We start from the raw sequence: 24471 nt of genomic DNA, 5'->3' as shown, positions 1-24471 counted from the left end.
GTGTCTTTTCAGGCATGGTTTATAACTTATTAGCAGATCTACTCGATAGACATGCCTACCAAATTTCGTAAAAAAAAAAAAAAAATTCAAAATGGATACAAAAATGAATCACCTTGCCTTCGTGGACGTAGCACAAGGGGAAATAAATGCAAACCACTTAACACGTGGGCTGTGAACATCGTGTTGTCACGCGGGAAGAGAGCGCCGCCGTTAATGGACGCTGTCGCAGCTTCCCAGTGAATAATGCAGTCTTGCTAATTGGCCAGGTTAATAATTTATGTGGGTCGGGGGGGCCCGTACTTGCTGGATAAAGAACATCCCACTCTCACCCATTCTGCTGCTCCTCCTCCTTATTGATGATCAGGTTATGACGGCGAATAAAATGTTGCAAATCGTTGGGTAGACGCCCACCCCCGTGCCTGAAGGTTGAAATGACTTAGCAAGTGTTCAAAATGTGGTCCAAACTAAGTCTGAACAATAGTTCTCTTTCTGTGCCATAATAACATCCTTTGCGCAAAAAGTTGTACGGTGTAGATGATATTTGTTTAAAGTATAATGTCATTAATTCACAGGACGGCATATTTGTAATCTAATTAGTCATAAACAATTGTATGTTAGTGACCCATATATCGAGGTGGCAAATCCAGGTCCAGAAAGTAAAAACCCTGCCACAGTTTGGCTTTATCCCCTGATGCTAGTTAGCTATCTCCCTAGCAGGTAAATGAGCACCATGGGAGCTACATAAAGAGCTAGCTAGCTAGCACCCGGGGCTAAAGCCAAACTGTGGCAGACTAATACTTTCTGGACCTGGATTTGCCACCTCTGCCCATATAATCGCGAACAATTTTATGTTTGTGATAAACAATAGTAGATGTGTGATCCAAGTAAATATAAACAATTGAATGTTTGTAATCCAGGTGAATGTAAACAATAGCGTCTTTATAGAGTAAATGTACACAATTGTATGTTGGGGATTCAAATAGCTGTAAACCAAACTATGATTGTGATACAAGCAGTCCTCAAGTTACAACACACTCATCCTATGTTTCGACTTTACGATGGCCGCGTCTCGTCCGCCATTTTGTCCCTTGTCCTCCATTTTGTCCCCAGTGTTTCTGCTTAGCTAGTGCTAGCGCTTGTCTGTGTTTGTGCATGAGTATCTTTGGCTTTTCCATCCACCACTAAGCAGTAATTGTAAGTACGGTATCTTATTTTTTTTATTTTAATGTATTTTAGTTGTTTTTTTACAAATTATTTTGATGTAAATTTCGACTTTAAAGGTGAAATCCAACTTATAGTGGAAATTTGGGTTAAATTGCCAGCGTAGGAATGGAACTCGTTTGGAACTCGAGGATTCCCTGTACTGGTTATTGTGCACAAAATAGATGGAAACAATTGTATGTTTGTGATCCAAGTTATCTTAAACAGTTTTAGGTTTATGATCCATGTGACTGAAAACTAAATAATGCAGGCGATTCAAGTAACCCTAAATAATAGTATGTTTGTCATCCAATCCTAACCTGGCAATAGCCAAATTGATATTGTGATTCACTCAAGGGAGTTCTCCACAATATCAATCTGGGGCTGCTCCGCGGTGATTTGCTCAGGAAAGGCGGGACATTCTGTACAATACTGCAAGCTGATTGGACGATGTGGCACTTTATGTACGTTTGTTTTGACGTTTGTTTTCTTCTTCGTTCTCGTCAAAGGGGACTGGGGGGAGCCGAACATCTTTACCATCTTTAATTGCAGCGTCCATTTTAGGTTAGTTTGTTTCCCACGGTGTCTGCGCTTCTTGCTTTCATCACAGCTTCATATCCCGCCCCCCCAAACACAATGTCGCTCTGTGATTGGTCTGAACCACCAATGGTTTGGATTGGTGGAAATCAACGGGCTCGGTACAAGGTGTATTCTCGGGAGTTTGTGTACTCACAAATAGCCCGAAAATTCATCTTGCATAGCATGGTTAATCCAATCCAAGTGGCTGCTAACAATTATGTGTTTGTGGTGTTAAAGACAAAATGTTTGTGATCCAAGTAACTGCAAACACGTGCATGTTTGTCATCCAACTATCTGAGAACATTTGTATGTTTGTGATCCAAGTAGCTGTAAACAATTGAGTGTGTCCCAAGTAATTAGAAAAAAAAAATGTGTAGTAGATATCCAGTAACGCTAAACAGTGTTACGACACATTAAGCTACCTCTTGATCACCAATTGTTTACAGTTGTTGTTTACACTTACTTGGATCAACAAGCTAGTTCATTCATTTCAAACAGGATGTACAAGACTAACCTTGGGCAATATGCCACATGTAGCTTCACCCTGTCCAAAGACAAAGACACAGCTGGATCATTTATCTAGAAGCCAGTGATAAGATTTAATGTTGCTCCGAAGCCAAAAAGGATGCCAGCAGATGGGAGGGAAAAGATGGGAGTGGCGAAGGAGTAGTACACACGGGAGGGTCGGAAAAATGGATTTGACCGTAAAGGTGATTTAACCCCCGTTCTTGAGGTGTCCGCTTTCCACATAAAAGCAGCCCATAAAAAGAAAAGGAAAAAAAAAAAAGTCTTCCGGGCGTGTGAGGTCGACACCTTTACACCAGGAAACAATAGGATCAATAAGTCAGTGGGTGTTCAAAGAATTCCTGACCAACCAAAAGCTTGGCATGTTGAACAAAAGAGGACAAAAAACAATAGGTGAGGCTAACAAGAAATACTTTTTTTGTTGGTATTATTCTGAGGACAAATAAATCACCTTTATTAGACTTTTTTTCCCCACATTTTGTAGGTGAATTTATGATGTCAACCCTAAAAATAAAAACTGAGCTCCTAATGCCATTTCACTGAGCAGCGGGAAATTGTCTATCATGAGTAGACATTTAACTTAGAAGCCAACATTTCAGGGTTGGTTGAAAACACCAACTACTCCAGCTAAATTGGTCAAATTTAACCTTTTTTGGGTGGGTGGGGTGAATTTGACCAATTTGTTTTTAGGGTGTAAAGTCATGCCCAAAACACCCCGAAAAGTCAGCCATTTTACTTAGAAGCGGACATTTTAGGTTAATTTATTGGAGGTATCTTAGGGAGACAGCAGGAAGTGGAGTCTAACGGAAGTCTGTCTCGGTTTGGCTTGTAGCGGGCACATACAGCGGATGTAACGTGATCTCGCTTGAGCCGCCTTTGGATTGTGAAAGTGATTATCGAGGGGTCGCGATTGTAAAAGTGGGACGCTCACCTCCAGGGGAAGGCATGCAACACGCCGCCGAGCGCCATTCAAAACACCCCGAAGGGGCGGCCCCCTTCTCGCTTGCCAACTCCTTGACCTCCGCCACCCCCTCTGACATCCTTCCATTCCCTTAGCAGCTGAACCTGTGAGGCCTCAAGCAGGGCTCTCCAAAGTAGTGCCTGTCAGCAGCTGCCCTCCGGCATGTGGGGAATCTGCCCTGAAGGGGGGGGGGGGGGGTGAGGACAGGTAGCAGGTGCAGGGTTGCTCCACCTGGATCGCAAGCACCTGACAAACTGATCGCTAAAATAGGAGCTGTTGTTGGGCCACTTGTAAGCTAGCCCGAAGCTATCTGGTACCTTTTGCACATTGTAGTGAGACTTTTAGACTTTTTGTTTTTTTTCTTAAGTTGAGCATTTTTAGTCTTTTTTTAATTTCATTTTTTATCTATTATTTTAGATTTTCCTTTGAGTATGCTTATTTTTCATCCTTTTTTTGTATATTTATTTTATCAATATATTATATTATATTTTGTCAAATATATAATGTGGTTCTCCTTTAATAGTTGTCTGTCTTGTAGTTTCCCCCCAACATTTGATAAGAATTATTCCTAATATTTATGTGTTTTTGTATTTTTGTCTATTATTTTGTCTTACTTTTTTTGTGACCCAGCCCCCCTAAAAAAAAACAACAACTAATGTGTAATTTTGTATAATATTGTAAGAATTTTTATATTTATTTTATGGATGTTAATTTTGTATATTTGTCTAATCTACAAGTATTTTATTTATTTTTTTACTCCTAAGGTGTGTACTTTATTTAAATATTATTATTGTATTTCTTTTATGATCAACTTTTTTTCTTTATATTTACATACAATAATTTTTTTCCTAATATTTTTTCCCCAACTGTTCTGGATTTTTTCCCCCACCAAAATGTTTTTTGTAATGTTTTGTTTTCATCCATACATTTTATTCTATGTAGAATTTATATCTATATAATATATGTGATTTTTTTTTTATTAATTTAAAAATGTTCCTAAAGCTTTTATACGTTTTCCTTCATTTTTTTTTCCTGATTATCTGTCTACATTGTGTCTTTATTTCAATTTTTAATATACTTTTTGCAATAGATATTATTGGCCTTATTTCTTGGGCTCTTATTAAACTGCATAAGTGTATCTAATATTTTGGCCTGACAATCCCATTAGCAAATACTTGATTTATTATTGATACCTGATTTATTTTAGCAGCATTGTGATGATACTGATAACCGTGATCAATTTGGTCACATTATATTATATTATATTATATTTAAACTTATTATTATAAGTATTAGTAATTGTCACTTGGTTCCTTTGCTAGGCTAGCAGTAATTGCCGAACTCTTGCGATCTAGCTAGCTAGCCTGTAGCTAGCGGCTACTCTATCGATAGCTTCCGGGTGGGGTGCGGTGGGGTGGGGGGGCCATCTGAACGTGCCACCCTGGGAGCGCCGACAGATGGTTTTGAAGTGTTCCTCCTCGGGTTACATTGTTTCAAGGATTCCGTTGTTTGTTCACTTTCGGGGTTTGTGTGTACACAAGTCGGCAACCTGTGCGACACCCCTGCCCCTCCCCAGCGCCAAGAATCCCCACCCTTCCGTCATATCTCCGGCCCGCTTAGCAGCTGTTGCGCCTTTTATGAGGTATTAGCCCATATATTAACCCAGCTTTTATTTTAGGATTCATATTTCCAAAGGAGTGCTCGGAGGTCACTTTTTATTGTTGCTCGAGTGTGCAGAAATACGCGAGGATATTCTGGAATTGCTTGGATCGTTCTTAGCGACAACGATGGAGAAAAAGCCACCTTTACAAAGCGCTGGCGCTACGCTACATAGTTAAAGTTTTAAGTTAAAAGCAGGCTATATATCAGATTTGTATTATCAGATACAAAGCAAATCATCCGTATTTGTTTAATGTAGTTTTCTTTTTTTCCGTTGTTTTAAATGGAAAACTAACTTTGTAACATTCCACTTTTTTTAATGCATGAAAAACTATTGTGCATTTTTTTAATTGTATTTTTAATATGACAATGAATCAGTGTGATATCTTTTAACTTTCCATTATATAATTTTTTTACTTGTTAAAAATAAAAAGGTGCAATAAAAATGCCTTGTCACATTCCCCTCCTTTAACTTTATTTTGTATTATTAGTAGCAGCAGTGTTAATAGCATTATTATTATTACTATTATTATAATACATTTTTGACAATAAAAAACTTTAATTACATTGTAAATGTTGTTTTGAAGTTACTTTGCTATTTTTTTTTAAAACTTTTTTTTAAAGTATCAGTGTGATCTCTTGTAACACTTTAATCATTTCATTTGTTTTACTCTTTTAACAATCTTTGTGTATCAATGGTATCAATTTACAGTATTTAAAAACAATTGAAATTGCAAATAGCTCCTTAACTGTATTTAGAATTTTGGATGTTTAATCTTGTGTTCACATTTAAATGTTTATTTTTTACCGTTTTAAAATAGTGTGATGTCTTGCAACCTTTTACTATTTTTTTTATATAAAAAAGTTTAGTTGAGAAATTAGACAAAACATCTTGTCAATTCAATATTTTATTTTTGTTTTTAAATAATGCTGAAACTTTGAAACATTTTATATTTTTTATATAAAAAATGTATAACTTTTAATCCTTTTTATTGTTGAAAGTCAAAAATTTTTTTTATTGTGAAATATTATCAATCTACTTTAAAATATTAAAAGAAATATATTTAAAAAATTAAAAATATATATATATATCTATATCATCTTGTAACTTTTGAATAGCTTTATAGCCTTACCTGGATAAATAAAGATTATTCATTATTTTAAACTTTGAGATTTTTGTAACATTATTATTTTATTTTATTTTTTTTCTTCCAGGAGAGCTCAGTATTGTTCATTCGATTTGACATCATCATTGCTCTCCTTTTTTTTTAAAAAACAAACAAACAAATAAATTAAAAAAATTTAATAAATGTTTTTTTTTTTTAATATATATACATATATATATACATATAGACACACATATATATATATATATATATATATATATATATATATATATATACTTTTTTTTTTCTTTTTTTAAAGAAAGCTTTCTTCATTGGATAAAAAAAAAAATCCGCAGTATTATTTATTATGTAGTGATGATGACTGTAGTACTGTAGAAAGTAGTACTTTTTTGTGGAAGCGACAAAAAGAAGGAAGCTCTCTCTATGCATCTTCCACTTTCCAACTTAAACATTTGCTTTGGAAAAAAAAAGAAGTTTTTTTTTTTTTCCCTGGCAGGCAGAAAGATTGTTGAAGGAAGTTTTTCTCGGAGCATCCACAGCGACTGCGCTCTAAGGCACGGACGCTGGCACCCTCGCCACGTTTTGCTATCTGCAGCCGCATGTGTGGCGATAGCACGGCTCGGCGCCAATCGCCCTGGCAGACTCGCGGACGGAGAACAAGCCAGACGGCAAGAACCTCCTCAGGCGCAAACCTCTGTTTGAGTGCCCAACCTGCCTGTGTGTGTGTGTGTCAGTCTGTCAAAGTCTATAAAAATGAACAAACTGGCACCATTTGGATTGGTTCAGCTAAAATGAATGTAAAATTAAAGTCAGTCGATGACAGATGTTGATTTCAATTGTGCAAAGTTTGGAAGTGTCATGAATGACTGCAACTGTGTGTGTATATGACACGTACATTGCATGCACATCCATGGAATATTTTGTGAGTGGGTGAATTATTTGAAGGTATTTTGTTGATTTCTATTGTGCAAGGTGACAGTTACCATGAATAACTGGCAAGATTATCAAGTGCGTAATTAATCATGGCATGTACACTACAGTGTGCATGAAAGTGTGACATGGACATTTTTGTGGATTATTTCAAGATGTTCTATTCATTTCTACTGTTCAAGGTTATGAACTGCTGTTATGCATTTGCATAAATTATAATATATGATATGTAGATTTTGTGCACATGACTGAGTGTGCTGTGGACTGATTTGACTGGGGATTATTTCTTGTTTTGTTGATTTCTATTGTACAAGTCGCCTATCATTAAACAATTACTGAGATGAGTGTTTATTTCTATTGTTTATGGTGGTGGATGCATTAATGACACACATTGCGTGCGTGTGTACCATACACTTTTTTACTATGTTGTATATTTCTAGTAGTTATTTCAATTTCTATTGTGCAAGGTGACAATTACCATGAATAACTGGCAAGATTATCAACTGCGTAATTAATCATGGCATGTACACTACAGTGTGCATGAAAGTGTGACATGGACATTTTTGTGGATTATTTCAAGATGTTCCATTCATTTCTACTGTTCAAGGTTATGAACTGCTGTTTATGCATTTGCATAAATTATAATATATGATATGTAGATTTTGTGCACATGACAGAGTGTGCTGTGGACTGATTTGACTGGGGATTATTTCTTGTTTTGTTGATTTCTATTGTACAAATCGCCTATCATTAAACAATTACTGAGAGGAGTGTTTATTTCTATTGTTTATGGTGGTGGATGCATTAATGACACACATTGCGTGTGTGTGTACCATACACTTTTTTACTATGTTGAATATTTCTAGTAGTTATTTCAATTTCTATTGTGCAAGGTGGCATTTCTTGTGAATAACTGGTTGATCATATGGTATTTAAAAACCCCCAAAACAAAACGACAGCCGTCTTGCTTTTTTGGATGCGTGACTGGGCATGACATGAACTTCTTTGTGATTGTGGATAATTTGTAGTGACTCTGTTGATTTCTAATGTGCAAGGTGGCTCATTAATAATTGCCAAGAGATTCCATTGATTTTGACATTTACATAGCATGATCTTGTCCAAGCGTGTTGTGAACTTTGACTATGGACTATTTCTAGTCTTTTTGTTAATTTCTATTGTGCAAGGTGGGCGTTACCATGAATAACGTAATCTCTCATTTGCTACATCTGGGGGTTGCCGCAGTCTTGGCCTTTTCTATTTTCCGTCTTGTCCGTCATGCCGCTCGTTTGGGGGAAAGATGGCTGACAGCTTCCGCCGCGCACGCCAGCCGGTTTGATTAAAGCGAGCGAACGTGCTAGAAAATGAGTTTGCCACCCCGGACCGCTTTATTGATAGATGGAGAGCGACAGCTCGGCCGGGCGTCTCACGAGGACGGTGATGAAGGGCCCGCGCGGCGTTCGGCGCCGTGATTGATGCACCGGCGTCCGAGTGCAGGGAAGCCGCCCGGTAATTCGATTAATCTCAACCTATGCGCTGGTAATTGTTACGGTAAGTGAATGTTGGACTGGAGGGAGATTGCTTTCCAAGTGAGTCGAGGAGCTAATGGTAGCAACATCCTCGATAAACGGGCTTTCTTTCTTTCTTTCTTTTTTGACGCCATTATTATCCTGTTCTCTTTAGATGAGGATTTGCATGTTAATGAGAGCAGCACATTTCTTCCGTCGGTGGACCACAACCAGAGGAGAAGATGGATGAACCGTGGCAGGCAGATTAGGGAGGAGTTTGTTTTTCCACACGTGCGACCAATCGTGATCACGTGTGGAAATGGCTCGCAAATACTTTCACGTAGAAAATGTTAGCTGTTGTCATACATTTGGCTAACTATATAGTGTACGCTATATGTTCAGAATGACCGCTTTTATTTCATTATATTTACATCCAGATGTGTTAACTCACAAGAGATCACCTTTTGTTTGAACCCACCCACTTTCAAGTGAGCAAAAGTTTTGGAACAGACATGATTAAATTAACTTAAAGTGAATAATATTTAATACTTGGTGGCATAACCCTTCCTTCCAATAACTTCACCAAGCCATTGACTTCCATAGACTGTTGCATTCTTCATTTGAAATTCTTTTCCAGGCCTTTGCTGCAGCCTCTTTCAGTTCGTGTTTATTTCTGGGGGGGACCCTTTCAGTCTCCTCTTCAGGAGGTAAAATGCATACTCTGTTGGGTTAAGGTATGATGAATGACTTAGGCAGTCTACTAAGTGAGATTGTCTGATGGTCCTGTTGGACTGCCTGAAATACTGGCAAATTTAAACATTTAAAATTACATTTAAAGTCACACAACAGAATTTTTTTGTTGTTGTAAAATACAATTTAAAATATTAGTCAGCATAGAAGGAAAAATTTAGAAATTTAATTTGGAAAAAAAGGAATTTTTCTAAAAAAGTATTATTCAAAAAATTTACTTACATTTTTGTTTGATTTTTAGTACTTAATTTTTTTTTTTTATAAAAAAAATTGCAACTTAATGAGGATGCAACCAGTGATTGGTAGTTATCAATTATTTTTCAATTAGTCATTTTTCATGTTCACAGCACTTTTTTTCTAGGTCTGAAAAAAAAAGAGGATGTCTGGTCCCCAAGTGTCATGCTAGCAAAACTAGCAGTGAGGTGGCATGCAGTGGAAAAAGTCAATTTTTATGACAAATGACAGCGTTTTGCATCATTGCTTTTGGCCGTGTGAGCGTCTGTTTGGGGGCGCCGGGTGGAAATTCCCACAAGCGGGACAAGTGTGAGGCCGGCCGGGGGTGTGGGGAGGGGAGGGGGGAAAGAGGGGACGCCGGAGAAGGAGGCCTGTTGGAGCTGCCACGTCCCATTAAGAGCTTAGGAGGCGTTAAAATATGGTCGGCGGGTTCCCATCGGGGAAGGATTGGCGCCGGCGACCCGTCCTGGCCCCGGCGATAAACAAAGATCCTGCTATGGATGCGCGCCTCCAGCATGCAGACGAGGGATGGCATAACTTTTAGATGTGAGGATTAAAATTAAAATCAGTCAGATGTCGGACTTGTTTTCTAGTCAACATGGCATTCTTACGGCGTGAAATGGTGCTGTTGATGGTTGGCTTTGTTAAGTTTCACATTTCACCGCGTTGACGCAGTTTGTTAAAAATCAGTTGGCATTTCCTTGTCAATCCATTTCACACAGAAGCCAGCGTGCGATATTGACAGCATCCCAAAATCGGGTAATAAAGTCAACAACATTCAACAGGGCAAGATAAGTAAGTGTCCAGATTAAAATCCTCAGTTTGGGCTTCTTATGATTCCCTTTCACGCAAATTCTACCGCCAAAGCCGGCAAGTTGGAACAAAAACTTTGGCTATTGTTGCTTTCGCCATAACAGGATGAGAGAAGCTAGTGCCGAGTGTTTGCTTTGATCTTTTATACAGCTGCCGTGCTGCCTCTTTCGCATTCAGCCCCTTTCACGCGTGTGATATGTCCTTAAAAGATTTTTTTTTCTTCTTTTTTTTTCACCATTTCAAATTTTCAATGATTGGTCCCTTTCATTATCAAAATAGCAAATGGCAATGGTATTGGAAATTTGCTCATACATTTGCAGCTTGGAAGAATGTACTTCAGGTCATAAGTTTGTGAAATGTCAATATACTTTTAGATAAGGTACAAAATGGGCACCATTGACTCAGTGATTGCTTTCCATATCTTGACACAGAACACAATTTTGGGGGGGGGGAGGATGCACACGTTATCTGTTTCTTAGGTATTAAATGAGTCAGTTACTTTTTTGAAAAATAGTGTGGCTAAATATAGCGATATAGTCACTAAACTACCTCCTACCTGAACTACAAGAGCCGCTAAAAATGTATCAGGGAGGGGAAAAAAAATCACATTGCGAAATAAGTAATCGCACAGCCCTAACTTTCACGCTGTGTGTCTAAGCAATATTTTTCCCGGCTTTTTTTTTTTTTGCTATTTCTCAGTTCTCTGCGAAAGGTAACGGTAGATGAAGTCAGCCTCCAAAGTTTCCGAGGTAGTATCGGTTGTAACAGCGAAGGGATGCAATCTGCGTGAAAGGGGACATGTAAAGCCTTGAACTGGGCGCGTGAAGTTTAACACTTGCATCTCGCCTTGCGTTGCCGTCCTATTTTGCGATTGTCCAACTCCAAAAACAAAAGCTGGGATTTCAAAGTCAAGCTACCAACTTTCCTGCTTTGGCTAAGCTAACACCTAAAAGAGTGTTGAAATCAGTTGTCCGACATGACAACTGTGCAATTATCTAATGGTGGGAAGCTGCGTCACTGTGTGAAATACGCAGACAAATTCTACCAAGACGTGGACGAAAGGGGCCTGCAAATTGGCGGTCGACTTTATACGCTTTACGCCGTGTCTGTGCCGTTTAACACCAAAACAGCGACCCGGGTAAAAAGGCGGATACATTTCCGGCTTTAACCACAAGCCTCTACATGCTTCCCCATGACCCCGAGCCAACCACTTCCCATCTAAAGTGGGGGGAGGGATTGGTGGGGGCACAATCAAAGGAGAGCACTCCAGCACATGAACTCCTGCCGAGCAGCCCCGCTTGTTTTAACACTTATTTATTCCTCTTTGCCATTCAAGGCTGCTCCTCTTCTAAATGGGCAGCATGAAAAAGGAGGAGGCGACCGGGGAGGGGGCGGAGGGGGGGGGGGGGGCAAGCGGCCCGTCCTTGGCGGCACGGTCCAAAATTCCGGGGAATCTTGGCAACGTCCCGGGATAGATGGGACCCTCTTGGATATAGCCCCCGCCCCCTTCTCCATGCGATCCCACAATGGATGAATAGGTAAACAGAAGGGTGAGAAAGAGTGATGGCAAAAAGAGAATGTTCACTCTCATGGAGGCACAAAGAGGGAGGTGTGTGTGTGTGTGTGTGAGAGAGAGACTGTGTGCGCGCATGGAGCCAGACTGCTTATGTGTGTGTGTGGTGACTGTGGAGAGTGAAAGTTTGGTGGTTTGGCCCGCTAACGGCAGTTAGCTCGGCGCAAAAGGTGAATTATTCCTCCTGAGACACTCAGGTAACCTTTTATTATGGCCCCTAATCCTTCTGTAAAGCACAGCCCCATTAGGCACACAGTAGAGTTAATGGGAATGGGGAGGGGAGTGGGGGGAGCATTATACCATTATTCCCTCACCGGGCCACAGAAACGTGAACCCGCAACACTCGCCGTGGCAGATGAAATTAATCACAAACTCGGAATTTTAGCATGGAGAGGCTTTCATTTGGGGAACCTTGTTCCTGGAATAACTTGGAACCCGCAATTATGACAACTTTCTTTTTTACTTTTTCTTTCCAGTAATTCACACATTTGTGTTTTTGTTTAAAAAAAAAAAAAAAAAAGCCATTTTGATTTCATAAAAAAAAAAAAGTTTTAAAATATAATAGAAAATTTGTGCCGTGACAGCATTGGTTTTGAATTTATTTAAAAAAAAATTATATATATATTATATATATATTATATATATTAGATTATATATATAAATTATATGTAATTGTGTGTTGTGTTTTAGAAAATAAGCCATGTTGTTTTGAGTTTTGTTTAAATAACCCACTTTTCACAGTTTAAAAAATAATCACCAGCTTCTTTTCAATTGTGCACTTTTCTTTACGAAACAAATCTTCATTTTAATGTAATAACGATTTTAAAATATTACAAATGAAGAGTTTTGCTTCTTTTAATTTGTTCTTTTTTTTTTAGAAAATCACATTTGTTTTTGACTACTTTTATTTTGTATTTTATTGTCTCACTTAAAACTTCAAAAGCTTGTGATTTGATTGAAAAAAAAATGGAAACAAATTTGACGTGTCCGCTTTGTTATTTGCACCAACAATTTTTTTTTGTTTATAATATTTCAGCTAAAACCAAACACTACTAAAAAATGGTGGATATTATTGAAAGTCACAATCTTACTTTTAACAAAAAGTAAAAGATTGTGTTTAATGGTCAAAATACAATCTTGAGTGACTATAAAAACGTTTTTCGCTTATTAAATACATTGTGTTGTTTCAAATAAAAGTAAAGCATTTATCAGCTTAAACTTCACAAAAACTTAATGCCACTGACACTTGTTAGATTGACAGTTTGAGAAGAAATATAAGTAGCTACTGTTGAAGTGGTGTGGCTAAACAAATGAAAACAAGCAACACAAGTCTCATAATTTGCATATAAACGTCAGGTGTCATGCAAAGCAAATTTTTCAACAAGCAAGCATATTTATGCATTTAACATTAAACCTAATTCAATTTCAGGCAGGAGTTAGTTTTCTAATAACTTTATACCATTAACACAAAATAGTCTCAGAATTTGCAGCCATATTTTCGACCCAAATAATTAAGGATAACGTGGTGGGATATTACCTGTACCACTCTAGGCCGTTGTCATAGTTGCGGTCAAAGAAGTGCGGTTCTGCTCCCACGGCCCTGATGTCCGGATGGACCCGGAGAAACTCTAACAGAGCTCGGGTGCCTCCCTTCTTCACGCCGACGATGAGCGCCTGGGGCAGCTTCTTGGCACCCTCCCCGAGCGGCCTGAGTCTACCTGCGAGCCTCGGCGATACCCTCCGGCCCAAAACCAGCCCCGGCGCCGGTAGGATGCCGGCTCGCTTCTCCGGTTCTTCCAGCATCGACACCCTGTCTCGCTTGTCCGCGAGACCCCGCGAGAAGCGCCTGGAGGCCGGGTAGCCCGCCGCTCCGGTCCGCTCGAGCCTCCTCCGGGAGTCGGGCTCTGGCTCGTCCGCGGAGGTGGCTCGCGGCGGGGCGGCCAGGCAGTGAAGCAGCAGGAGGAGAGAAGTGAGCAGCGAGCCCAACATGAGCGCCGCTCTGCGGGACTGGGGCGTCCGGTTCACCGGCGAGCGCCATCCTTGGGTGGTCGCTGCGGGGGCCGCCGCCATCCTAGGCGCGCATCACCGAGTCGTCTTGTTGCCATGAAGACATAGACGGGTTCATCCACACGGCGAGAAAATACCTGCCGCGTGAAGTTGCTTTCAAACCCGGATTAATCGTTACTGCAAGTCAGCGTCGAATTTATTTGTTTGTTTCTGTTTTTAAAGATGACAGGTGACTTTTGCATCCTCTACATCTCTAGCTCCGGTACCACACGTGTGCGCAGTTGTAAACTTATCGGCAGTCGGTGTGGTCGACGGGCACACTTTCCGACCAATCAGGAAAAGGCAGAAGCGGACAACAGCCAATCATATTCTAGGTAGGCGGGACTAAACTCCAGAGGGAAAGTCAAGCGTCTTTTACAGCAGCGCACAGCACCAGAGGTGTGTAACGACTAACGAGCTATATTTACTCTATTACCTTTACCTAAGCAACTTTCTGAATACATTGTACTTGCCAGAGTAGTTTTAATGCAACACTTTAGCTACATTCTGCTCTCTACTTATATTTTCATCTACATGGCTAATTACGTATTACAAATCTCTTTTAGGTCGTCAGAAACTTGTCACATGACTCTGTTGAACTAAGAAGTAATCAACTACACGCCCCCCCCCCCCACACACACACACACTTTTCTTAACACTGCCTTGGTGGAGGTCTATGCTCCATTGTTATCTTTTGTGAGGATGATAGTATTGCTGAAACAATAAATCTGCAAGGCTTTTCCACTACACCAAGCCGCCACTATTTGCAGTGCTTAGAGACCAAGACCTGATGTGAAAAGCAATAATTCCTGTATAAAGACTTTCCGGATCTTTCTCAGCATCATCTTGAGATGTTCATACCTCCTTTCTCCTACGTTAACCCTAAAAGTAGTCTTGCCTGTGGCCTACACTAGTAGTCGAATTTACTCCATGTTTGCTAGAAGTGTGACCTTGGGGGAGGTCTACGCTCCACTGAGTGATCTAGTGATCTAATGTTGGCCCAATAATTTTGCACTATATTTTTGCTATACTGTCTATGTTGTTGTTAGTCATGAATAAGATACCTCTGAAAGCCTTGTGATGAAGTGGAGGGCCACTAAAGATATCAGATCCCACACACGTGTACTCAAAACACAAATCGCTTAAAAACAAACAAGGATGTGAGTTTTTTTTAATACATCAATGTCCTCACTGCCCCCCCCCCCCCCCCCCCAGCCGCAAAGAGGCCACCAGGGAAGTTTCCCTCCACCTCCATGAAGTCTTTATTTTACGGCACATAGAAGAACAAAATGGCGATAACGGGCTCTATTATTCCTTTACAAGTGGACAAGAACGGAACCAAATGTTTCACATCTGCTGCTCTGCCTGGCGGCGATTTAGCATGAGAATGTGATGGGCGGAACGCCGGAAAAGTGGACGGGGACCTCGACACGGCGGGACAGATGTGCCGCCGTGTCGTTGGGTTGGGGAACAATGCGCTGGGGTGTCCCCCCCCCCCCCCCCCCCCGTCCTCCTGGTCCCAACATTGCTTAACAAATCACGCATGGGGTCTTTTTTTGTCAGCGCTCGATCAGCCTGCATTCCCTCACAGGCTCGGCAAAGCACGAAATAACATCGCAGGGTGAAATAAAATAATTGAATTTGGTTTGATTAAATGTTAAAATATTGCTGAAATTATGATTTTTGAGTTTGCCAGGACAATTTGTTAATCTTATTATAGTCACGTAGTTCAAAGTGCATCCCTGTTGATGTGCGCTTCTTGCGCTAGCAACTTAGCTGTCAACAGAATTAGCTTACAAAAGCTCAGTCAGTGTGCTGCTTTGTTTCATTGCGCTATATTGTTTAAAATTTGAAATGTAAATTTTTTTTCCCAAAAAGAAACATAATTTTTTTATTATCTCGAAAGCAAAAAAAAGAAGAAGTGTGTTTCTATTAAATGTGTGGTAAAAGATGCAAGTTGACACTTAATAATTTTCAAACAAATAAATCAAATCTCAGGAGTGGGGAAAAAAACTAAGAGCGACAAGCAAAAGAGAAAAAACATTTGTGTGGGGAAAAAAAATCGGAGCTCTTAGTTTAACTCTTTGACTGCCAGACGTTTTCAGAAACGGGATGTCGCCAGTGCCAGCCGATTTAAGCATTTTGACTGATCTTTCAAAGTCCACAGAAAATGTTGTGTTTGGACTATGAAAACACACATACTACCAAATAAAAGATTGAACTCTCATCTTTCATCAGAAAAAGTTTGTTTCTACCTTGTTCAGTAATCAACAATAGAAAATGGTTACTTTCACCGAAATTCTCTGTTTTGAAACAAAAAGTGGAGAAAAAGAGCTTTTTGTGAAACGATGTTATTTCATGCACTCTAGTGAATTCTACACTTCTTTTTGTCCATGAATGATGCCACAAACACCTAAATAGTGCTTTACTTCTGTAATACACCACCAACAACAATGAAAAAGTGTTTTTAGATTGCAAAATACGTTTATTTCCATTCAACAGTGTAACAATTTCACAAAACAATTTCGCAAACTATTTACAAATGTGTGCAACTGTGGTACTATTTACAATTATGTGGATGTTTCAAATACAGTTTTTCTTTTTGTAACGCTCCCCTGCGTGCAAGGAGACGGAGCAGGATTTGCACAACAGATACGTTTCACTTCGATTGTTCGTTTCGCGTGCAGAGGTTACACTTTCTTGACGGCCTTTTTTTCTGGGGAATAGCAAGTAGCAGACTGTACCCACTCCTCCGATGAATATGCATTGGACTCAGGGCACTCTTCGTCGTTCGATTGAACGTCCGCCTGAGCGTGCTTCGCGTTTTCCGGTGTTAGCATCGCTAGCCCGTGAACCTTTATGACGTCGTCATAGCCGCCGCGTCAGCGCTTCCAACTTCGGCGTCAACCTCGGAGTCACCATCATCATCATCGATGATGATCATCGTCGTCATCAATGTGCTCTTTAGCGTTGGTCGATGCTTTTCGTCTTTGAAAAAAAACTGCTCTAGCGTGAGCTGCTTGCAACCGGTCGCCATGTTCTCTTCCCTTCCCCAGCCATTGTCCCCTCTAGCTCCACCTCACGTCTTCTACTGACGCCTACCCAATCTTGTCAAACGAGAGTCATTGCTGCCATCTAGGGGCCAAAAATAGTCAATAGGCTCACTAGATCTGCTTGAAACTTTCACCACAGCTGGCCAAGGCTTTCCTCCACCCGTTTCCCCCCCAAAAAAAAAAAAATTGGAGAACGTCTTTTAACGTCCTTGACGGCCCTCCGTAGGTTTTTACTAAACGTCATTTAAAGTTTTTGGCAGTAAAAGAGTTAAAGGGGAAGTCAATCCCCCCCCCCCAAAAAAAAATTTCTTGACAATAATATGTTTTATGCAGCCCCACTAGTATAAATAGGGTATTCTGGTTAATATTGCGTTAATGGAATATGAGTTAAGCATCAATATCCAGCAGTTTTGTATCTATCAGAAGACGTCCATTTTGCCACTTCTTGTTGAGTGAAAGTGATATAGTTGTTCAGGTCTCAGGTAACAACCAATCACACCTCAGCTTCAGAAACCAAGTGAGCTGTGATTGGTGCCTTGAGGAACTGTGATGTCACCTTCAGTCGACAGCAAGAGCATCTCTGAGATGGACAAAAAAAAGGCTGGATTTTGCTTATTTCACAAATGTAATATTAATCAGAATGACATGTTTAGACTAGTGAGGTAACATATACCATATTATTGTCAAGAAATGGTTAAGATTGACTTCCCCTTTAAGGCCATAAAGCGCTACATTTAGCTGATATCAATAACATGAAACCGAATGGCAATAGCTGACGCAACCAATTTCAAGTGGACGGGCAAAAGCTGGAGATGCTCGAGGGCGATACGATCACGGCGAGCAGCAAATGAGGAGCGGAGGCGTCACATTAGAGCGTGTTCATTAAAAAGCAATATGTGGAAGTCCCATCCGCCATTTCCTGAAGATACCCATCAGGCCCTGCGGATCCAAAGACGACAGCGAACGCCGCGTGCGTCTAATCACCGCGCTCAATCGCAAAACACACACCGGATCATGTGGACGGTTCGCAAGATGAATCCGCGAAAGCGTTTGTTGAATCAGGTGTTTCGTTCTAGTTCAACACTCCAGCGGCGGTCAGTCGTACCGGTTCGAGCAGCATTTTCATGCTAAAAAGTCACAAATATAACAAAGCGCCCTTGTTCTATTTTGGATTACGGTTTCAAAGTAGGGTTTGAATCAGAGTGCATTTGGAGTGTTCAGATCTGAGTTTGGATTTCAAATTCGGGTTAGGGGTTCGAATAAGAATTCAAGCAGTATTAGGGTTCAAAGTTTTATTCAAGGCGAGGATTAGCCTATCAAATCGGTTTCAAGCCTGAGTACATATTAAGGTTTCAAGCCTGGTTTGGGGTTTCGAACAAGGGTTGAAGTCAGTATTAGGGTTTCAATGCAAAGGTTAGGATTTCAAACAAGGGGTATGGTTTCAAAGTAAGGTGTCAAGTGTGGGTTTGGTTTTCATATTAAAAGAGTTTGAAATAAAAAAAAATTATACTAATGTCCAAAAGCAAGGTTAGGGTTGAGGGTAGAGTGGCAAGCCTGAGTTGGGGTTTCAAAGTAGGGTTTCAAGCTGGGTTAGGGTTTTTAAAACCAGGTTATGGTTTTGAAGTAAGGTTTTTGTGGTAGGGTATAATGGTAGTGTTTGGAATTGTGATTTAGGTTTGAAGGCAAGGTTAGGGTTTCAAAGTAGGGTTTCAAGCTAGAGTTAGGGTTTCAAATTAGAGTGTGAAGCTACAGTTAATATTTCAAAGTAGGGTTTCAAGCATGGGCTCCCGTTTTTAAAAGAAGGTTTTTTTAGTCAATGGAAGGGTTTCATTTCAGAGTCTGAAAATATGATTTAAAAGTAGGGTTTTGAGCCTGAGTTGAGCAAGTAGGTGTCAAACTTGGACTAGTGGCAGTGGTACGATTTCATCATATCATTTAAAAAGTCAGATATGGGGTTTTAAGGCAGAGTTAGGGTTTCAAATTAGGGTGTCAAAGGTTAGGGATTGAAGGAAGCCCCAGGCCCCCTCCTTCCTAATAATAAACTCCCTGAAGGCTGTATGAGTAGCGATACAGCGGGAGACAAGGCTGTGGCGGATATTGCCTTCGCTCTGCAGACAGACGAGCCGCTAATGACAAACGGACGGTTGAAGTGGCTGGAAAAAGATCCATTTAGCACCGCAGACGTTCCCGCTTTTCCTGGACGGCCTTACGCCAGACCGACCCAAGACTTCTAGGAATGTTGGAATCCGCGGGGCTTTCGGGGCGGCGGGCTTCATGCGAGTGTCCGAGCTGGAAAGCGGAGCCGGGCAAAATCTTGCGGCTAATGAGAAGTGGGATGATTGGCAGCCGGAGCGACTCCGTCGTGATCTTCTGGCCGACACATGATATTGTCGAACCGCACTCAAAACAGCAGAGGAACATGCTAAGCAAGTTGGGAGCGATGCCATTCGCTGACACTAAATATAAAACACAAACCACACAACTGTCACAGCGCGTTGCACTTTCTGGGTAGGGTATCAAAGTAGGGCTTCAAATAAAGATATGGGTTTCAAGACGGGGTTTCAAGACGGGTTTACAACTTTATAACCTAATACAACGTACTAAGCGTTCAAAGAAGGCTTTCAAATCAAGATTAGGATTTCAAACAAGGGTTAGGTTTTCAAACCTAGGTTAAGGTTTTAAATTAGGGTTTTAAGACTTGGTTAGGATTTCAAAGTAAGGTTTAAGTAAGGTTTTGGGGTCAAAATAGGATTAGTGTTGAAATAGTGGTTTCAAGACAGGTTTAGGGTTTCAAAGTAGGATTTTAAGACTGGGTTAGGGTTTTAAATCCAGGTTTCAGGTAACGGTCAAGGTTTAAAGTACAGGACAGGGTTATGTTTCACATTAAGATTCCAAGCCAGGTTTGGCGTTCGAGGGGTATCAAATAGGGCTTCAAATAAAGATAAGGGTTTAAAAGTGGGGTTTTAAGACGGGTTTACAACTTCATAACCTAATACAACGTACTAAGCGTTCAAAGAAGGCTTTCAAATCAAGATTAGGATTTCAAACAAGGGTTAGGTTTTCAAACCTAGGTTAGGGTTTTAAATTAGGGTTTTAAGACTTGGTTAGGATTTCAAAGTACGGTTTAAGTAAGGTTTTGGGGTCCAAATAGGATTAATGTTGAAATAGTGGTTTCAAGACAGGTTTAGGGTTTCAAAGTAGGATTTTAAGACTGGGTTAGGGTTTTAAATCCAGGTTTCAGGTAACGGTCAAGGTTTAAAGTACAGGACAGAGTTATGTTTCACATTAAGATTCCAAGCCAGGTTTGGGGTTCGGAAGTAGGGATTTAAACTAGGGTCATGTTTCAAAATACATTTTCATGTCAGTGTTAGCGTTTCCAACTAGGGTTTCAAGACAGGGTTAGGGTTTTAAGTTAGGGTTTCAAGCCACGATTATGTTTCAAAGTAGGGTTTCAAACCAGGTTGATCGTTCCGAAGTAGGGTTTCAAGCTGTAGTTTCAAAGTGCATGTTCAAGACAGTCATTGCTAAGGATTACCAATTAGGGTCTCCAGACTAGATTGGGCTGTCACGTTAGGGATTCAAACCAGGGTCAGAATTTAGGGTTAGGGTTTCAAAGTAAGGATTCATGTTAAATTTAAAAGTTTCAGGCTAAGGTTTCAAGCCTTAGCTAAGCTTTCAAGGTCAGGCTTCAAGTCATGGTTATGGTTCAAAGCAGAGTATTGAGCCATTGTTAATGTTTCAAGTCAAGTTTAGGGTTTAAAACTTGGTTTAAAGACAATGTTAGGGTTCCCAATTAGGGTTTCAAGCCAAGGTTCCATTTTTAAAATAGTGTTTCAAATCAGGTTTAGGGTTTTTAATTTGGGTTTTGAGGCAGGGTTAGGTTTAGCGTCTCAGACACATGAAATGTTTCAAGTTTGGGTTTCAAACGAGGTTTAGAGTTTCAAGCCAGTAAGTAAGATCAACTTTTGTTGGGGTTCTTGCGTTTGACATTTGAACAATCCTTCAGCTGAGGACCTCGGTCGCATTCCTGCTCCTAGCTAGCGATGTTGAGGCGAGCCCCGAGGCAATCCTTCCTTGTCACCCGCATCGTGAACTCGACATCGTTGAGCCGTTAGCGAGCCGCTAACCTCCTCGCCTGCCGAGCGCCGTATTCACAACACACAGGATCTTAGCTGGTCAGGCGCAAAATTTGTAATGAAGAACATTTGTTATTGTCAGCGTCTGCCCGTGAAATCGTCCCTTTTTTTTTTTTTACACAACTCACTCACACGCACGCACACACTCACACACCTCAGAGGTCCTATTAGATGACTGCCTTCCTTCCACAGCTCGTTATTAAAAGGCAATGATGGGATTACGATGGTGAACCGCCGCTATTACCCCTTTTGAAATGATTGTTTTGTCTCAACAAGTCGTAATTTTATGAAAAGATTGGTATTTGTTCGAGAATAAAGTCCTTTTTTTTAGATGAAAAACTTAATATCCATCCATCCATTTTCTTAACCGCTTGTCCTCACAAGGGTCGCGGGGGTGCTGGAGCCTATCCCAGCTGGCTTTGGGCAGTAGGTGGGGTACACGCTAAACTGGTTGCCAGTCAATCGCAGGGCACACACTCTTAATATTACTAGTGAAAAAATCATATTCTTTGGGAATAAATGTTTTTATTTCTTTAGAAAAAAAAGTCTAACATTATGAGGATAGTCATTTTCGAGAGAGAGAAAATGCAGTGGGTGGATATTTTGCCGAATATCGACGGACGATAAAAAGTAAAGCTAAAACCATTTTTAGCTTTAGAAGATATGCTGCTGACACTGTGAAATGTCTGAACTCTGTTTTTGTTCGACATTAAAACAAATAAAAAAGTGAAAGTGTAAGATTTCAGGTATTTTTAAATTTTTTAAATAAATATTTACTGTAGAAAACTATAGAGAACTATGTTATTTACTTATTTAAGTTATTTTTTTAAAAAACTTTTTAAGACATACTGTACTGATAACCTTGGGATATCCCAGAATTTTTTTTTTTAAAGAAATTTCTAATGAAGTCTATTGTCTTAGACAAAAAACATCTGAAAATGCAAATTAAATAAGCAATAATGCATCTTGTATTTTTTTCAAGTGACACCAATATTCCCCTTTTTTCTGAAAGTGAATATCGACTTCAAATATCGGCCTCCTTGACTACTAATAATCGGTATCGGCCCTGAAAAAAACATATCGGTCTAATTCTATAAAAAAAAATTGTATATTTTAAAAACTAAATTAAGATCAAATGTAATCATACTGTATATGAAAAAAATATGATATAAAGCTGTGTAAAAATTTATTATTTTTCTGAAAATTATTTTTTTATGAAATATCTTGTAGTGTACATTTGTATTTCATTGATTTTAAAAACTAACATTGCGGGAATAAAGTCAAGACAAAACATAGATTTTCATTTTTAAAAAGTAATTCTCATTTACACCCAAAAACGTATAAATACGTTCAATTTTAAATATTACCATGCTCCCAAAGACATATTTATAATGTTCTTATGTTTTTTTATGCTTAAGCATACAAAAGGATTTAATGCAGCCTCTGAACTGAAGAGAATGCTTGAAGCAATGGTATTTATTACAAAAACAACCAGCAGATGACAGCAGAGTATAAGAGATCAACCAGGGCCATGTTGCAACAAGGTCTTTTTGCCAGTGTTTTCAACAGGTTTGTGAATAATAATTAAACTTAGCTATTTTCTAATGCGGCAAAACTGAAACAGATAGAAATATACCTTTTTCCTGATGAAAGTAGAGACTCTAATCTTTCTTTTGGTAGGTTCCATGTTTCTATAACGCTAGAGCACAATATTCTGTGGGCCTTGCAAAATGAGTCAAAATCCAGTAAAACAGCCGGGAGCGAAGGGGGTTGCTTCAGTGAAAATGGCTGGGAGTGAATGAGTTAATCACTGTATTATGTAAGTGCTGAGTGATAATAGTGAAACCACACATATTTCCTGTAGAACCTAAATAATAAAATACTAATACAAAAAAAAAAAGTAAAATAAATGAATAAATAAATCTGACACAGTTCACAACTTTTTGCGTATTTTTGGGCTCTTTTTGTATTTCCCTAAGATGTCTCCTGTACTCTACTCCTTCTAAGGCGCCATGTTAGCATAGAAGTAGCAAATAGCGATAGTGAGCTAACGATCAGCACCTTGCTACTGCTCTGCCATATTACATCGGGATAGACAGAAAGTGAAGCCTTCGTCCCTTCATCTGCCTCGCCACTTCAACGTGGAACTCCTGGAACATCTCTTATTAATTCATCTGGGACGGAAGGGGGAACAAAAAGGCCATAAATAATTGGAAAATCCACTCCTCCCATCCCCCTCACCTCCATCTCATTTGGATGTACAGATAGCAGAGATGGGGGCCACAGTTTGACACCACTCATTTACAACTGCGAGCCTAGAATACATTACCTTGCCAGAACATCATCATAATGGAGTAGCATCCATCTCTTTCACACACACACACACACACACACACACACACACACACACACACACACACACACACAAGCAGCACAGTAATAAAGCTTATCTGCGGGTGACAGTACGTCTGACTGGGCCGAGCCAAGTATCCAGCGGCTCTGCTTAACGGCACATAAATATGCACTTGTGCCAGCATGCGACGGACGGCGTTTTAATAAGGCAAATCTTGACGGGTCGGCACACAAACACCTGCTTGTATGTTCACAAAATATATGCGCTAGCTGTGAGGAATGCTACTTTTTTTTTCTCAAAATATTTAAACCCCTCAGCTGTCATTACGCAGCCCTTCAAATTGTCCGACATCCGTGTGTGAAATGTGAAACGCTTCTCTATTTTTTTTCCAGGAGTTAAGTCTATGCAGTAAAAAAATATATATTTTCAAAAAACAATATTTCAACATCAAAGTTGCATTTTTTCTTTAAAAAAAGTCCTAAATTCCACTCAAAACAAATTTTGATTTTGAAGTCAAAGTTTTTTTTATATGAGAATATTCATAATTTAAGATAGAACATCTTAATATTACAGTATTAAAGTTGTATTTTTTCAAGAGCGTATTTCAAGAATAAATTTTAAAAAAAATTCAAGAAAATTCTTAATTCAAGAATAGTTGCAATTTTTCCCTCGGAAATTTTTTTTATATTGCCAGATAAATTTTTAAAATTTCTTAATATTACAATATTTATTTTTGTTATCATATTTGTAGGTGCGGGGGGGGGGGGGGGACGTCGTATGGTACATTTAAAAAAAATCAAGATATTGTGTTATAATTTCTCCTAGAAAAAAAATCTAGATTACAAGATTATATATATTTTTTAATAAAGTTGCATATTTTCAAGAAAATAAATCAGACTGCGTATTCTAAGAATGAAGTCTCATTTTTTAGATAAGTCCTATGTTTTGAGAGAACATAGTAAATTTGTATTTTTCTCGTAAAATAGTGCATGGTTCCAAGAATGAAGTATTGAGTTTACAAAAATAA

The 24471-nt window shown here is 39.5% G+C and overlaps 1 protein-coding gene across 2 annotated transcripts in view; it reads right to left on the bottom strand.

Annotated features, from left to right (window-relative positions):
• Positions 1-14109, bottom strand: part of LOC144038918 (heparan sulfate glucosamine 3-O-sulfotransferase 3B1-like) — a 33434-nt gene extending 19325 nt beyond the window's left edge. For both annotated transcript variants that reach the window (XM_077551783.1, XM_077551784.1), the window contains exon 1: positions 13394-14109. In XM_077551783.1, the coding sequence (XP_077407909.1) occupies positions 13394-13926 (533 nt within the window). In that variant the 5' untranslated portion in view covers positions 13927-14109. The remainder of the gene's footprint in view (positions 1-13393) is intronic.
• Positions 14110-24471: the final 10362 nt, after the last annotated feature.

This window comes from Vanacampus margaritifer, chromosome 18, assembly GCF_051991255.1.
Source record: "Vanacampus margaritifer isolate UIUO_Vmar chromosome 18, RoL_Vmar_1.0, whole genome shotgun sequence".
NCBI lineage: Eukaryota > Metazoa > Chordata > Actinopteri > Syngnathiformes > Syngnathidae > Vanacampus > Vanacampus margaritifer.
This window is presented reverse-complemented; position numbering and strand designations above follow the sequence as displayed.